Raw genomic sequence first — 18,362 nt, 5'->3', positions numbered from 1 at the left:
ACCAGATTGTTTAAATTTTAATAATTAATTGTGAATGCTTTTTGGTTAAGGAATAAAAAACGCTCATTTTGAAAGATTTATTTCAACACATAAAAGCACAAACATATTGACAGTCAAATTCCTTTATGACAAAATCTTAAAACTTAACTGAGAGGTATCACAGAAATTTGACTTAAAAGTAAAGTAACTCTAATAAAACATTAACGTGCGTTTCGAATTCAAAATTCTCACACACCAGGAATTGATCTAACTTATCCTAACGTACAAAATGTATAAAAACCACAATTTTCACAATTAAATTGCAACGATTTCCCAAAAAGTAAACACGAAGGTCAGGTCGTCAGCACAATATCAGTGTTAATTTAAGACTAGTTCAATAATAAATTTGGAATAGTCACAACATGATTAAAAATTTATTAATATTAATGGACAAATACTATTAGGGCGCACGGTGGTAATGGCGAAAATTTTAATATTTGGTAACATCAACCACACCCCCATGCCAAGTCTCTCGATCTCGCAATACTTTGAAAATACCTACGCTATTACTAGCGGTTCGTCGTCCGAAAACCCTGTTATCTGCGGGCTCTCTTCCTCCTCCAACCCGTTGTCGTCGAAAGTAGCAGCCCCCGACCTCGTGTCGTAATGCGAATTAGCAAACCTAGTGAAGCTATTCTGCAGCCGCCTGTGCTTCACAATAAACACCCCTAAAGCAGCGAGTACCAACAGCGCGAGTACCGTCAGAACGAGGATCAACCACAAGCTAGTACCGGAGATGGCCGGCTGTGGCGCCTTCAACTCCAACGCTTTGCTCACTTGCTCCGACAGTACCGACTTGTACCCGCTGTCAGCCAAAATGCGCACCGCAAACGTGTACATGTGCGCGGAACTATTCGTGTATCGGAACGGCGGTTTCGACACTAGGAACTTCTCGGCTGTCGTCTCGTTCAACGAGTTGCCTTCGCTCACCAACACTTCGTACTGGTACGAGCCAACAGCCTCCGGAACGTTACGTTCCTGCCAATACAAGAAGAAAGTGCCGTTGCTTTCAATCACAGTTTTCACTTCAAAGGGTGGTAGGATCACTGGGGCGTAGTAGGTCACGTTCGACGTGAATATGGCATCGGGGTCGTCAGTGGCCACACTGACGTCATATATGGCACCGTAGCTAATATTAAAGACGTGAGAAAACTTGTCCTCGTCCATTTTCATGGTCCAGGTTTGGTTCAAAGTGCGCTCGTGGACGCGAATCTGAAAAAAAAAATATGCTTAAAACGGAACAGAAAAATTCAAACGGACGTACAATGTAAGATCGCAGACCACTGTTCAGAAGGCATGGCTTCTTCCAGTGAACCGCCATTTGTAACGAGCCCTCTCCTCTTTCCACCGTTAGTTCCTTGGGTGGCGCCTTTTTGCTGTAAGTTGTTCGAATGTCCAATTGGATTTTGGATAAGGGACCAAACCCGGACGGTCCCACGACTCCGACTCTAAACCTGTAGTCCTCGCAGGCATTCAAACCAGAGATGTTGACGCTGAAGCCGGTGGTATTTACTCTAGGCTCTGCAAAAAGTTCCGTGTTTAATTAAAATAGGGTGCTGTGTCGCAACTAATCATAAACTTCAACCAGTTCTAGTTTGTGGCTTTTTAAAATGTTAAAATTAGTCGAAAGTCACTTCGACAGAACTGCCCTCGCTTCTGAAGGTACGGTCCAACAAATACTGCGTCTCTAAAAAATTGTAAGATTTGATTTTGCCGAATTTTATTTGGAGTAAAAACAATATAGGAGAAAATAGCGGGTGGGTGGGCGTTCCTAGTACTTGCTAACATTAAGTCTTATTTTGGCCAGAAAACAGGGGGCGGGTGGACGGGGTTAGTACTTGATAAGATAAGACTTATTTCGGCAAATGACATATCCTCTGAGAAAATAGGGGGCGGGTGGGCGGGGCTAGCACTTGCTAAGATAAGACTGATTTTGCCCCTATTAAACTTGTAAAAACTTGTTAAATTTATAAGGTGTTAAATTGCAAACTTCCATAGTTACGACTTGAATGTTTTCTTTACTTTTTTTTTGTTGCTTCATTTTTTCGAGTTTTCAAGTTTAAATTTTTCAATTTTTCAACTTTTCCATTTAATTTCTATATTTTGCAATTTTTCGAATTGAGTTTCTCTAGTTTTCAATTTTTAATTTTTTCATTTGCAATTTTTCGTTTGAATCTTTTATTTTCTTTATTTTTACAATTTTTCAATGTTCAGATTTTATAATTGTTTGTTTTTCAATTGCACTTTTTTCAACTTTTAGTTTTTTTTTTCTTTAATTTTACGATTTCTCTTAAGTTTCCGTTTTTAAATTTTTCATTTTCCGATTTTCCAACTTTTGAAGGTTTAAATTTTTAGATTTTGCAGTTTTTCGAATTGAAATTTCACGAGTTTTCAATTTTTGATTTTTTCAGTTTTTCGAGAAGAACGAGAAAGTGCAAGTTATTCTAGATGACTTACATTAGGAGTACAGTCCAAAATTATTGAATAATAGATTGACTTTATGTTTTTAATTATAATATATCTTGTTCTGTGCGCCAAAAAATTGTTGAAACAAAACTACGTATATAAAGAAAAAAAAAATCATTAAGTCCCACCCACCCGCCTCAATCTCAATTGTGATGAGTTGAGTTTCATATAATTTCTTGTACAGAAATGAGAATTTTGCAACTAAATTCCGCCCTTCAGCTCACAATGAATAAAACATTCATCACAATTAAGAAGGGGTGGGTGGGCGGGGCTTATATTTTGTCCATTCTTTCTCAATATACCAAGTCTTCTTTTCCCAACAAGAAACTGAAAACATGTTTAACTATATTGTTGTTGAAAGAAAACTCTATATATTAAAAAAAAAACAAAGATTAAACCCCGCCCACCCACCCCGATCTCAAATGTAATGAATTTTTTATTCGTTGTTAGACCGAGAGGCGTGTACATTTTATGTAGTATTTATTCGGCAAATTTCTGAGCTGATGTCATCAATTTTTTGGAAGGGATAAGTAAATATAGTTTGATTAAAAATTTATCATGCTTATCGTAACTGTAAACCATCTGCAAGATTTCAAAGCATTCGGTTTTGCAGATTCCAAATTAAATTGCAAAACGTTTGATAATTTTGATTTTTTTTTCAAAAATCTGGACGTTTCCGGTAAAAACTCAATACGGAGTCATAAACTCCATGTGTAGGACTATGTTATTTTACACAATTTAAAACCCATTTACTATGTACAATTTTGAAGTGACGTCATCACATTATTGGTGGGGATGATTAGACAAATTTTGGTTAGCGTTTTACCATTTGCATGATATTTCTAATATAAATATAAAAATTCACAACAATCGGTCCAGTAGTTTTGGAGATTACGTGTCTAATAAAAATGGATACAGACACCAGACAGACAGACAGACGGAAACGGGAGACTACTTTTTTCGTATTGTAGGGGTCACGAAACGTCGAGAAAATATAAAAGTGGCCATTTGTCCGATGGACCCTATTACTATACTTCCTTCAAGTTTTTGGGGGGAATAAATAAATTTATTTTGATTAAAAAGTTACCATGCTTACAATAATTCAAAACGTCTACAAGATTTCAAACTACATATTCAGTTTTGCAATTCTTGATTTAAACAATAAAATAAATTGACTCAGTCATTAATTATTTTTAAGACACCCTGTATAACCAAATCTAAAAATTGGTCTAAAGGGTTTAGACAGTACTTCCCTCGCTGTCGGAAACTTGACGACTGCATGCCTATTGTGTTTTTTTTCCCATTACATTTTTGTAGTGGGCATTTAAAAAACATTGTGATGACGTCATCAACATTTTTGCAAGGACACGTATATCAGTTGGGATAGATGTAGTGTAATACTAAGAATAAAATTATTGTATTCCCAAATTTTCGGGAAAATGAATTGGGTCGTTTTGAATATTGATTTGTTATAATCAATAAAATAACGAAACAATTTACTCACGTATACGGCGCCGGCATGTAATATGAGAGGGAACTGAAAATCGTGTATGTATAAGCATTCTTAATTTAAGATGACAAGCGTAACAGCATACGTGAGGGTCAAAACAGAGAAACTGTAAACAAAACGACCATCGGTTTTATTGCTTCGACTTCCGCTTATTATATAAAACATTGGGTTTTATTTTAATTTTTGACGGTGGAATTCATAATTGGTTGATTATAAACATGTCTATACCACATTCGCGGAACCTAGTCAGCACACAAAACAAATGCACGTCTGTAATGTTAAAGTAGATGTAAATAAGCGTGTTACCCTTATGTTTCAATCGAGTTTTTACTTTAAAAAATTTTGTGTCTACCAAATTGGGTTGGTCCAATGTAATACTAATAATAAGTGTTGCCTTTAATTTGATCAATAAAATAAATTGACTTCATTAATTTTTTTGAGCCACCTCTTAAGAAAATCTAAAAAATATGAATGGAATGATAAATCACAAGTACAAACTCATCATCTTTTTTGCATTTTAGATAGGATTTATTTAGCAAAATTTAAGGGTGACGTAACCAATTTTTTTTAGGAGGGATGAACAACTACATTTTGAACAAAAGTTTACCATGCTTATAATAACTTTAAAATATCTCCAAGATTTCAAAGCATTCGGTTTTGTAATTCCTGATTAAATCGATAAAATAAATTCACGCATTCATTAATTTTTTGAGTCAGCCTGTATATGCAAATCCAAAAATATGAATGGAATGATAAATCACAAGTACAGGCTCATCATATTTTGTACATTTTTGATAGGATTTATTCAGCAAAATTTTTGACTGACGTCATCAATTTTTTAGGGGGGAAGAGCAAATACATTTTGATAAAAAATTTACCATGCTTATGATAACTTTAAAACATCTCCAAGATTTCAAAGCATTCGGTTCTGTAATTCCTGATTAAATCAATAAAATCAATTGACGCATTCATTAATTTTTTTCAGTCACCCTATATGTGCAAATCGAAAAAATATTAATGGAATGATAAATCACAAGAAGAGACTCACCATATTTTGTACATTTTAGATAGGATTTATTCAGCAAAATTTTGTGGTGACGTAATTAATTTTTTAGGAGGGACGACCAAATACATTTTGATCAAAAATTTACCATGCTTATGATAATTTTAAAACATCTTCAAGATGTCAAAGCATTCGGTTTTGTAGTTCCTGAGTAAATCAGTAAAATAAATTTTGCGCATTCATTAATTTTTTTGAGACACCCTGTATATGCAAATCCAAAAAATATGAATGGAGTGATATATCACAAGTACAGACGCATTATATTTTGTACATTTTAGATAGGATTTATTCGGCAAACTTTTGAGCTGACGGACTCGATAACAATACTTCCTTTGCTTACGCTCGGGAAGTAAAAAATTGGTTGAAAATTGTTTCGACAGAACTTCCCTCGCTCCTGAAGTACAATGAAACACTTTCAGAGGCGTCCGTCATCGCTTCTCCGTTACAGTGAACTTTTCTACCTATCCCTGTTTAGATTAGTGTCTAACAGTGACTAGTTGACTTAAGTTTATGTTTCCGCGTTATTGTTTACGACTTAAAAAAGAAATTTAAAAACCACCCCCTTCTGAAGTGTGCATGTTACGCTACTGACTGCCAGTCCGTTGACAGATTCTGATGATTCATCATGCTGAACTTAAAATAATCCATCTCTAACAACCTTCGTGCTTCAACACTTGGTAATAGCAACCTGACGCTCAAGTGAACACCATAAAATAAACTCATTAATTTTTTGAGTCACCTGTATATACAGAATCATCATATTTTTTACGTTTCAGATCGGATTTATTCGGCAAAATTTTGAGCCGACGTCAACAATACTCACTTTCGTACAGCTCCTCTTCCTCAATACCATAATAGACTCCATAAGTCCACGCTACTTTCTTCCCAAATTCCGGTACGTACCACCTCAAATTGACGGTGGTTGCCGAAATTAATTCCCCTCCGATTAAAGGCACCTCTGGTAAAGTAACTCCATTGGTGGTTACCGTAATGTGGCTTTTAGGTCCTATAAACCATTTTTTGAAGGCATTTACAACGAAAGTGTACTTAGCACCAGCTGCCAGGTTGTCGATCGTGATTGTCTTGTCTTTCGTGATTCGTCCCGGTATTCTCGGATAATCTTTGTCGGGGGTTATCTCCACCCTGAAACCTTCAACTGTTTTATCGTACTCCCACGACAACTTTACACTTTTTTCCGTTTTCTCGACGATTCGCAATTTTTCGATGCCATTCACGGTGGGATCGCCATCGAATTTGAGAGTCGTCACTTCGGACCGCTCGCTTTCGTACTTGCGGTTGTGGGCAATCACCTGCGCAGGTATAAATTATAAAAAAAAACAATATTATTATTGGTCAAACTTACATAAAATGAGTACGTGTTGTTCGGGTTGAAGGAGGCCGGTAACAAATGGGCGGTTTCATTTCCGGTTAGCTTCAACTTGATTGGCGGAAGCGGTGGGTACCAACAGATCTGGTAGTTGACAATTTGGCCGTTAGGGTGCGTGGGTGGGTTCCACGATAAGAGTACGTGTGACCCATTCTGCTGGGCAGCTGTTACATTCCAAGGTCCCGAAGGTATGCCTAATCAACAACCCCAATCACAAAAAAAACACACTTGCTATAGCAAAAGTACCTTCTCCAGTATAGGCAGTAAAATACTTGGCCGGTAGGAACACCCTCGTCGTATTCTGTATCCGAACGTAAATCGTCATGTTGTACCTAGTCGCCGGTTCCAACCCCTTAAACATGTACTCTGTTGCTTCCATCCACGACATATTACGCCACTGCTCGCGTCCGGCTTTACTAATCGACGGCATGAACTCCAACCGGTCCTTCGACGGCGTCGCAATCCACCAATACAAAAGCAAACTCGACTCATTAATACCCCTCTCATCCACCCCCATCTGCAAAACTTGGTACACCCGCGAATGCTTAGTACAGTTGAGTTCGTCGTAACCATCGACGCAATCGCCTTTTCCGTCGCACAGCGCCGCCAAAGGATAACACCGGTCTTCGTCGCACGGGAAATACCCCTTAGAACAACTAGGCGTCGCCGGACCATTAGCCGGATACTTATCGCACTCTTGCTCATCTGTGCCGTCCGGACAATCCTTCTGGTGATTGCAGACGAGTTTCTTCGATATGCAGCTGCCGTCTCTGCGACACCTGAACTGGTCCTTCGTGCAATTAACGACGTTCAAACATTCGCGCTCGTCTTCTCCTCCGATGCAGTCTTCCATTCCGTCGCAAACCCACGACGAGAAAATACAACCACCACCGGCGCATTGGTACTGGTTGCTGCCGCACGTGCCGCCCGGCAAGGGGTTCATTGTGATGGGCTTGATGGTGGTGAGGCCCGAGTCTGGATTGGGACAGCCGAGTTCGTCGCTGCCGTCGCCGCAGTCGTTCGAGTCGTCGCATTTCCACCAATAGGGGATGCATTTATCGTTGGCGCACTTGAACATCCAGTTTTGGCAAGTTCCGTTCTAGAAAAGAACGTAGTTTGGAATATTATTTTAGTATTATTAAGGGGGGACGCTAGACGAGAGGCAAGTTTGACATATTAATTTTAATATTCGAGATAATTATTATATTATTCAAACACAATTTAGACACTGTAGAGCAAACAAGGCTTATCAAGCCCGTCTATTAGTTTCTTCGCCTAAATGTATTATTAATACCGTTTTCAAATTACACCAAAATTGAAAAATCGAAAACTTAATAATTGAAAAATTGAAACATTTTAAATGAAAAAAATCGGTAAACCGAAAAATTGAAAAATTTATAAATCGAGAAATTGAACAATCTAAAAATTAAACAATTTAAAAATCGAAACATCAAGGAAAACAAAAAATTAACGGAACATCTAGAACTTAAAAATTGAAAAATTAAAATACCTATCGAAAAATTGAAAAACCGAGAAATCGAAACATCAAAAAATGGAAAAATTGAAGAACCGAAACATTGCAAAATCTCAGAACTGAAATACTGAAAAACTGAAAAATGGAAGGAAAATTGAAAAATCGAGAAAGTGAAAAAATCCAAAACTGAAACATTGAAAAATCCAGAAATCGTAAAATTGAAAAATCACAATTGAAGAAAGAATTGAAAAATCAAGAAATAGAGAAATGGGAAAATCAAAAAATCAGTTAATCGAAAAATTGAAAAATCGAAAAATTTAGAAACGTCAAAAATTAAAAACTGAAAAATAAAAAAAATTTTAAATCGTAAAACTGAAATATCGTGAAGTTAATAAATTGAAAAACTGAAAATTTTTGAAAAAAAAAATCGTATCAAAAACTAAGAATTCAAAAAATCGAGAAATTGAACAATCAAAAAATCAAAACATTGAAATCCCAGTAAGTTGATAAATAGGAAAATTTAAAAAACAAAAATTTTAAAAATCCAAGAATTGAACAACAAAAAAAATCTAAGCCTGAAAACTCAGAAAATTGAATGATCGAGAACAAAAAATCTAAAATTTAAAAATTCGACAAATTGAAAAATCATGGAACTGAAAAATCGAAAAGTCGAGATAGTGACAAATCTAAAAGCCTAAAACTTTAAAAACTGAAAAATTAAAATATCGAAAAATTTAAAAACCGAAAAAACACAATATCAAAAATTTGAAAAATTGAAGAAACGAAATATTGCAAAATTCCAAAGCTGAAATATTGAAAAACCTAAAAATGGAAGGAAAATTAAAGAATCGAAACAGTGAAAAAACACCAAACTGAAACATTGAAAAATTGAGAAATGGAAAAATGGGAAAGTCAAAAAAATTAGTCTAAAGAGTTTAGACAGTACTTCCCTAGCTATCGGAAACGTGACGACTGCATGCCTATTATGTTTTTTTTTCACATTAGATTTCAAAGCATTCGGTTTTGTAGTTGCTGATTAAATCAATAAAATAAATTTGCGCATTCATTAAATTTTTTGAGTCACCCTGTATATCCGAATCCAAAAAATATGAATGGAATGATAAATTACAAGAAGAGACTCATCATATTTTGTAAATTTTAAATAGGATTATACGGCAAACTTTTGAGCTGACGTCATCAATTTTTTGGAGGGGATAAGCAAATATATTTGGACTAAAAATTTATTATGCTCTTTATAACCTTAAAACATTTGCAAGATTTCAAAGCATTGGGTTCTGTAGTTCCTGATTAAATCAATAAAATAAATTTACGCATTCATTAATTTTTGTATATGCAAATCCAAAAAACATGAATGGAATGATAAATCACAAGAAGAGACTCATCATATTTTATACAATTTAGATAGGATTTATTCAGCAAAATTTTGAGGTGACGTTATCAATTTTTTAGAGGGGATAAGTAAATATATTGTGATTAAAACGGTCCTGGTTTAATAACAAAAAAATATTGTTCGTCTATAAAACAAGCTCGTCTTAGACAAAGTATTCGTAAAAAAATATGTCGTAAAAAAATTTACGTAGGTATGCTGGTCCCGACTGCGATTATAGTTTAAATATTTTTTAGAAAATGCTGTCATGGATGTAGAAACATTTGTGACAGCCAAAGAGGTTTTTTTTGAGAAAATTATGTTTAAATTTAGACCAAATTTAAATAGACACTAGGCAACAGGCACATTTGGGCAAAAGAAAGAGAAATTAGGGTTACGGCTTCAAATTTTGGACGTATTTACAAACTTAGACCAACTACAGCAATAGCTAAAACTGTGGAGTCTCTGTTGTACAATACATTTAGAGGTAACAGTTATACATACTATGGACAGCAAAGTGAGGAAAAAGCTGTCAAGTGTTTTGAAATAAATAAAAATATAAAAACTGAACGGTGTGGCTTGTTTATTTCAAAACAATTTCCTTACTTGGCTGCTAGTCCAGACAGGGTTCTAGAGGATAGGAGTGCATTAGTCGAAATTAAATGCCCTTCAAAATCGCAAGATTTGTCTCCCGAAGAAGCGGTTAGAAAAAAAAATCAAATTTTGTACATTGACAGAGAATTGAAACTAAAAAAAAAAAATCATGATTACTACTTTCAAGTCCAAGGACAAATGCTTGTTATGGGTATTTCACAAGTTTATTTTGTTGTATGGACACCCAATGGAATAAATATAGAAAAAATTTATAAAGACGAAGAAATATATGTAAAAAGATGGCAGATAAACTTGGCAGATTTTGCTTTGGCGCATTATTGCCCGAAATAATTGATTCAAAAAGAAAGAGGAACCTGCCTTTGCGAGAGATTTTTTTAAAATAAATAAAATTTGTTTCTATTTTTTTATGTACTTTAATAATTTATTAGGAGTACAATTTTCATCACCGAGACTTGCATATTTTTATTATAAACTAGCTGACCCCGTGAACTCCGTTTCACCTACAATTTAATTTTGAATCTGCAAAATCGAATGCTTTGAAATCTTGCAGATGTTTTAAACATATGATAAGCATAATAAATTTTTATTCAAAATATATTTACTTATCCCCTCCAAAAAATTGATGACGTCAGCCCAAAATTTTGCCAAATGAATCCTATCTAAAATGTCCAAAATAGGATGAGACTATACTTGTGATTTATCATTCCATTCATATTTTTTAGTTTTGCTTATAGGGGGTGTCTCAAAAAAATTAATCACTGAGTCAATTTATTTTATTGATTGAATCAAGAATTGCAAAACTGAATTTTGAAATATTGCAGACGTTTTGAAGTTACTGTTTGACATGATGGGTTTTCAATCAAAATATATCTGTTTATCAAGCCCAAAAACTTGAAGACGTCATCTCAAGATTTTGCCGAATAAATCCTATCTAAAATGTGGAAAATATCATCAGTATATTTTCGTAATTTATCACTGCATTCATATTTTTTAGATTTGCTTTTACAGTGACTCAAAAAAATATATGGATCAGTCAATTTATTTTAGTGAATAACTCAAGAGCTGCAAAAATGAATACTTTGAGATCTTGCAGACGTTTTAAAGTTATTGTAAGCATGGTAAATTGTTAAGAATATTTATTTATTCCCCCCAAAAAATTGATGGAATGGCTCACTCGATTTTCGCAGATAATTTTGGGAATACAATACGGTTATTTTTAGTATTACACTGCACCAATCCAAGGTGGTATATCTACGTGTTGATAGTAAATGTTGATTAGGTCATCACAAAATTGTGTGAAGAAAAGACTCAACTCGAAAATGCTGAATATGTTTCATTATACTTTTGGTGCGAAGGAAGTTCTGTCGAAACAACGTTCGATCAATTTTTTGACAATGGTTGATATAAATAAAACTCAGTAGATGCTCATACTCGAAATACGAAGTATCTACTCGAATATCAAATCAAAATATTTCTAGTTTTTCTAGATGATACTAATACTTCAGTAAGTAACAGTTGATGCTCAAGTAGCATCTCGATACAACAAAAAAGGACAACAATGACAGTGTTCAACCATCAAGGCAAAAATCACCAAAATATAAGTTAGTATGGGGTAGACACCTTGAGATGGGAATCTCTATGGCCAGTGTTAGAAAAAACGCACTGCACAATTTATGAATAAATAAAAGTTAATTACATGAAAAGTTTTCGATATTCCTGCTCCTAATGTGTTTTTCAAACTGAATGCACCTTTTGACGACGTTTCACATTCATGAAAGTCACCATGTTTAGTTAAAATTCACTCTTACAACGATCCTACTGGTTTTCTAAGCTGCTTTACAGACAGCTCAGTTATTTGCCACGCCGATGCTCATTTCTAGATTAAATGCTCACAAAACGCGTAGATGTTCAGTTTGTGTCCGGGGAGATACAATGTTTCTAAGTAGGTACTCAGTACATAGAGTAGATGCTCAGGTATATAAGAGTAATAATAAAGTAGGTACTTCGTACTTCGAATATGAGTATCTACTCAGTTTTATTCATACCACCCAATGTCTCGCTTCAATGTTTGATTATGTTGATTATGAGCATAACGCTGATCAACTTCCATATCCGAATTACCCATGAAATAAATCAATGCGGTTTGCACCTGAGGTAGTTCGTCGCACATTTGATTCGTGGACCTATGTGAGGTTGTCGTCTTCTCGGCATTTTAATGAACTTCATAAAACGACACAGAATTATTTTCACAGTCAATCAAATCTGTAAATTTTGTCTTGAGAATTTTAAAATATTGAGAACTTCAAATTAAATCCTCGAATAACGGTAAAGTTTGAGGTTTTGTCAAAACCAACAAAGTGAATATAGGTAAATAGATTGGCAGATCAAAATGAATAAGAAACTTTCGCAATATGTAATTAAATTCACTTTAACCAAGACTTTTCTTAAAATAAACGACGTTTTTTTTACGAAAAAACAAAGAACGATTTCAAATGCAATATATGTACTTTTCACAATCACACGGAAGAATTAGTTTTGTATGACACGTCAGTTAGACGACAGGTCCGTCAGAGACGCCAACTATTGACAGTAATTCGAAGTGGCGATTCCCATACAAAATGTTTAGAATTTTTTAATTTTTTACTGTTCTTTTAAGTTATCCTTATTTTTTTTTATTTATAAAGCATCCCCGTAATATAAATAATGTTTCAAATTGGTCAAGCCGTTTTTGAGTCTTAGCGTGACTAATAGGAACAGCAATTGATTTTTATTTTATAGATGATTAATAAATGGGGGTTGGTGGTAGAAAGGTGAAAATTTAGGGTTATGTGTATTTTTTGATGTCAAATCTTAAAAAAATAAAAATAAAAAAATTTGTCAAGAAAATAGACAAAAATTTTTTAGGGTGGGCCACCCTTATCACTTAGGGGTTAAAAAAATAGTTTACAACCTATTGTCAGACCTACCGAATAGACATAAAAAATTTCATACAAATCGGTCTACCCATTTCGGAGAAGTTCGGTTACAAACATTGTGACGCGAGAATTTTATACATAATGCATTATTATTTTAGAACAAATATCATTACCATAAAAAAGGTTATACTGACTCGACCTTAAAAGATAGACATATGCTGTCGCGGACTTTTCTTTAGAACTTTTAGAGGGGAACAATTTCGTCATACATGATTTTTACGTAACTTTAACCGTTTAAGCAGCGTAAGCAACGGAAGCTGTCAAAGGAGGAATAATTTTCCCGTTTTTCCGAATTTTTCATTGCTACTTCGCTCCTAATGATCGTAGCGTGATTTTATATAGCCTATATGTAGATATGATACATGGACTATCCAACACAAAAAGATTTTTTGAATTTGAACCAGTAGTTTCTGAGATTAGCGTGTTCAAATAAACAACAGCTTCAGCTTTATTATATAAGTATAGATATATTTTGAAAATGATCTCTCGGCAAATGAAAACATATAAGGAATTCACGTTCGGTAGATGTAACTAGATTTGGTAACTTTTTTTTTAAGCTGTGTAACTGCGGACATAATTGTTCTAGTGTATAATGTATAACTGGAACGTCAGAAAGTAGGTATCAAAAATGTGACATGTAAGTAAGTAAATGTCAAACATCGAAAATGTGATGGTTTTGTGGTAATCTGCTGAATCTATTTTTGAATCAAGGAGAAAATCACATCCCTCTAAAAGCCCAAAGAGGAACCCGCATGTAAAATTGTGAATCTTTTCCCTTCACTAGTTTTTTTAGGGGGGCAAGATTTGATGTCATCATCATGGATCCACAATTTTATCATAGATCCGTTGTGGTATATCCATGTCTCATTCAAGAAAATGAAAAGTAAATCTTCACCACAATCACGCAATTGGAGATACCGCCCTAGTAATTTGATTCTGGTAGCGTGGTAGCTATAACGTGTTTAAAATGTGAAAAACTTTGCCTTCGGAAACCTAAATTTATACGTGTATTACGTACAATTATTCTCAAAGCCGAGTGTTTTCCCTCTTACAAAACAATAACGATTATAATATAAAACTTAAAAACCAATTGTAGAGCGGAACCAACAAAGTATGTAGGTGTATGTATATAAATCTGCGCAGTCGTCTTTCTGATTCTGATTATAAAATTAACGGCAACGGCGCCATTGTATTGGTATTATTTTAAAATTCGAAAAGCAGTCGACAACACCAGCGAACTTTACGGAAAATATTTCTGCCACCAGTTTAACTGTTTCCGTTTTACCCAAGCGTTGTCCCTTTTCTCTGTAATTTTTTGATAACCACGAAATATTTCTTGTCTCTTTTCCTTTAAAATGGGCTTTCTTGTGACTACTTTTGTGGAAATTGTTTCCACGCTGTATTTAAGGATTTTCTTGAAACGAAGCGTGTTAAAATTAGAAAAACTTTGTTTTTTTCCACACAAGTCAGATTTGACATTTGAATTAGAAAATTAGACAGTTCATACCAATCTTTAGTTTCTAGTGATCTTAAGATTGCAACTTAACCACAGAAAAATTTCTGTCAGCTACTTCTACCGAACGTGAATGCTTATTATACGAGGACTTTTTTCGAGTAAACAATGAAGGGAGAAGTTACTGGGCGTAGGGCTTTTTTAAAACACCTCCTTTCTGGGATAACACTTAGCTATTTATACGTGTTAAACAAAAGCTGTATTTTATATATTTTTTATTATTATTATAAATATGTTTATTAGTTTTATTAATTAAGAAAGCAAAATATATATTAACAATAATATTACAATGAATTTTTAGTAATCATGTGTATTGAATTCAGGAGCCTGAGTGGAGTAAAAATATTATAGTTCCCCAGTTTTAATTCGGTTTTATGATAGTACCTCATTGCATAAAAGTTAATTTTCTTAACAATAGATTACTACGGCCGGTCCTGGCGAGTTCCTTGCCATAAATTAGAAAAATCAGCCGAGAACTCTAACAATCAGCTTATGGTAAAGCAGGCGATAAGGGTTTTACCTGAAAGTCGCTTCCGTAAATTTTAGTGGCGCTCCTATCGGCAAAGTACTGAACTAACTGCTCAAATTCTGTCGAATTGATACCCATTTTTTTCAATTACTGTTAGTTTTGGTTAAAAACTCTGCTAACCAATAGATAATTAATTTTCCTCTGATATTCCTGTTAAAATTATTCGACGTATTTTGCATTAATTTGTGGTATATTTTGATTTTAATAAACACATTATTATTTAAACAAATTGTACCACTAACAAACATTTAATGATTCTGCGCCCTGTAAAAAGTGATGTTTTATCCATGTGCGAATTTTCAAGCGATTTTATGATGGTTATGACTCAAAAAACTTGAAAAGAAAACAGAAAATGGTGCTTTTTTACGATATTTCTCAGCCATATTTTTTTAGTTGATTGAACTGGTCTCTGCGCCCTAGAATATGAGAAAAGCTGCAGTTTGATGTATGACACATCTATATTAATATCATTTTTTCATACAAAAAACCAAAAAAATGTTATACCTCGTCTAGCGAGTCCCCTTAAATTTACATACCTTAGGCATGAATTGATTCGTGTCATCGGGTTGTTCGGGTTGCGTCGTAGTACAATTTGCCTCGTCTCTACCATTGGGACAATCTTTATCACCATCGCACACCCACGTGGTGTAAATGCACTTGTTCTGAGGTCCACCGCACGCAAACTGTATATCCAAACACGTGTTGTTATTGCAATTCATTTCATCTGAGCCGTCTCTACAATCCTTCTCGCCGTCGCATTGCCACGTCAACGGTACACACCTAACGCCGCCCGATTTACACTCGAACTCATCATCTGAAAAAAAAAAAACACAGTCACAACCGACTCATTTGGCTTTTCCCCGGACTCACGTTTGCAAGATGGCGCCTCCGGCCGGTCACAATTCTGCTCATCTGACCCATCTCTACAGTCGTTCTCGCCGTCGCATCTCCACTTCGTCGCAATACACCGACCATTGTTGCAAGTAAACTGGCCTTCAGTGCAGTTCTTCCTCGGACAATCCCTCTCGTCGGACCCATCCGAACAATCATTATCGTAGTCGCAACGCCAATACTGAGGTAAACACTTCCCGTCCCCACACACGAAATAGTTGGGTGGACACGTCTGAATACCACAGTGACTCTCATCCGACGAGTCACCACAATCATCTTCACCGTCGCATGTCCATCCGTGCGGTACGCACAAACCGTTGTTGCACGTGAAATGGTTCCCGTTGCACGTGTTGCCATATCGGGGACACGTGAAATTGAGCAGGGGCTCTACAGGACCAGGACACACACATTTCCCGTTATTGAGTCCCATACCTACAAAGAATTGTGGTTAGAGCGTTGATTGTGCTGAGTCGGCGCATTATTACCGTCTGGACATATACAAGCTTTCTGGTCTTTGCCGGGCATCCCCACGCAAATATAGGGGCACGAGGTATTCGTGCACGCGTTGGCACCGATTTGGATGCCGTGCGCGTATACCTTGAGGTCCATCAAGCCGGGGAGGTTCTTCCGGAGGACTTCCACCCCGCGGAAGCCGTCTTTGTCCGCGCTAAAAATAGCGTTGCGCTTCCAGTCGTCCCAGTACATGTTGTTTTTGAACACGGCTACCGCGAACGGGTGAGAAACGACTTCGTCGTGCGATATTACCAACTTGAAATAGTCGCCGTGGAGGTCGCTACTCGCTATATAGTCTTGTCGGGCGTCCACCCAGTAGATTCGTTCCGCGATGTAGTCAATGGTGATTCCGTTAGGCCACTCCACCCGTGGTTTCGCGAAGAGTTTCTTGATGTTGGTACCGTCTAATTCAGCGCGATTGACGGACGGGTCTTCGACTGACCAGTCAGTCCAGAACATGTAGCCCGCTTTGGGATGTAACGCGATACCTCTGGGTTTCTTCAAATCGTTGGGTTTTAAAATCGTGCGCCTCATCCTTCCACTGTGATTAATATCCGTGCGAATCAACTCGATCTTGGCCCGCATCCCATCCACGAAGTACAAAGTGTTGGAAATCCAATCCAAGGCCAAGCCTTCGATTGACGCCAAATCACTTGAAACTAAAATCTCCGACTCGCTGCTATTCAAACACTGGCGCCCGATCGTATCCAGCGCGATGTCGGCCCAATACACACAATTATTCTTCATATCGAAATCAATTGCAATCACATTCTTCAATTTCTTCACCGGTAATTCTTCCAGAGTCCGCGTTACCAAATTATATCTACTAATCCGTTCCCGTTGGGCGAAAAGCAAGAATTCTTGTACCTCGCCAAAGGGACAAGGTACCTCTTCCGGCATGTACTGGTTTTCGAAACCATCGATACAAACATCCCCTTGGATCTTCCTATAACCTTTTGTGCGCTTGTAGAACTTGCCGGGTTTGCAAGTTAGAGGTACTTTGTATGGGTCGCCCAGGATGGTGGTGTTCCGCACGCAGTGTCCAGGGGTTTCCGACCGGGTGAAACCGAAGTCGCTGAAACCACCTTTTAGAAAACAATAGTCGCGTCAAAGTGACTTAAGTACCATTCGTAGTCGTAGAAATCGCAGCCGCAAGGCATCATCGAGATGGGGGCGTCGAAGTCTTCACCGTTGTAGCAGTTGGCGTGGGGCATTCGACGCTGGTAAGTTAGCTGTTGGCCCAAAACGCATGGGATGTAGCTGCGATTGCCGCTGATCTGACTGGGTGACCAGGTTTTGTAGTCGTCCTGCAGAATTTTGTTTTAAAAGTATACAAAACGAAACCGCAGGATTATCTAATGACTACCGTTGTGACCACTGATAATGTTGTGGTCGGTTATATCTTTAAATTTTAATGAGTGGTGGTAAAAGTTAAAAATCCAACTAGTGGACACTTTTTGTCTACTGAAATATAAATTTCAATGTTGTTATTTTACTTAGCGCGCCGCTAATTAAATTGTCCGCATTTTCGCATGTTTAAAAATAATAACTCAACATTTTTCAAATCGTGACAAGTGAATCTGATAACAAAAATAGCCAAGGTCGTTACATATTCAACAAAATAAATTCCCATAATGTAACTTTGTTTATAAAGGATATGATCATTATAACCATAACAAATGCCGACTTGGTCTTGTCATCTGAATCGGTGACTAATGCAGATTATTTTTGCACCAATCGAATCGAAGTAAATACCCAATGTGAACCCCAGGTTTTGCCTAAATCATAAAAACGATTTTTTTCATCGTAAGCAGGAGTACTTAAAATAAGTCGTGACGTCATTTATACACTAAGAGTGTGCCGGCAATCGAAACACCCACTTTCCTGTCATGTTTACTTAAAAATTATGTTGTTTTAAGTATTTTAAGGCGATGACTCTGTCATTTAATTGAATTAAAATATGTAGTTGCCATTTTTACTATGGAAGAATCGAGTCCACT

General features: G+C 36.1%; 1 protein-coding gene across 1 annotated transcript in view; it reads right to left on the bottom strand.

Annotated features, from left to right (window-relative positions):
* Positions 1-63: 63 nt before the first annotated feature.
* LOC135125888 (sortilin-related receptor-like) overlaps positions 64-18,362 on the bottom strand; it is a 32,530-nt gene continuing 14,231 nt past the window's right edge. The window contains exons 5-13 of the mRNA XM_064051635.1: positions 17,488-17,669; positions 16,335-17,437; positions 15,829-16,281; positions 15,495-15,772; positions 6,712-7,564; positions 6,442-6,659; positions 5,902-6,388; positions 1,304-1,560; positions 64-1,251 (exon numbers count right to left, since the gene is read on the bottom strand). Coding sequence (XP_063907705.1) covers positions 538-1,251; positions 1,304-1,560; positions 5,902-6,388; positions 6,442-6,659; positions 6,712-7,564; positions 15,495-15,772; positions 15,829-16,281; positions 16,335-17,437; positions 17,488-17,669 — 4,545 coding nt within the window. The 3' untranslated portion in view covers positions 64-537. The remainder of the gene's footprint in view (positions 1,252-1,303; positions 1,561-5,901; positions 6,389-6,441; positions 6,660-6,711; positions 7,565-15,494; positions 15,773-15,828; positions 16,282-16,334; positions 17,438-17,487; positions 17,670-18,362) is intronic.

The sequence above is a fragment of the Zophobas morio genome, unplaced genomic scaffold, assembly GCF_036711695.1.
Source record: "Zophobas morio isolate AGI-343-1 ecotype UQ-CSIRO unplaced genomic scaffold, CSIRO_AGI_Zmor_V1 ptg000002l, whole genome shotgun sequence".
NCBI lineage: Eukaryota > Metazoa > Arthropoda > Insecta > Coleoptera > Tenebrionidae > Zophobas > Zophobas morio.
This window is presented reverse-complemented; position numbering and strand designations above follow the sequence as displayed.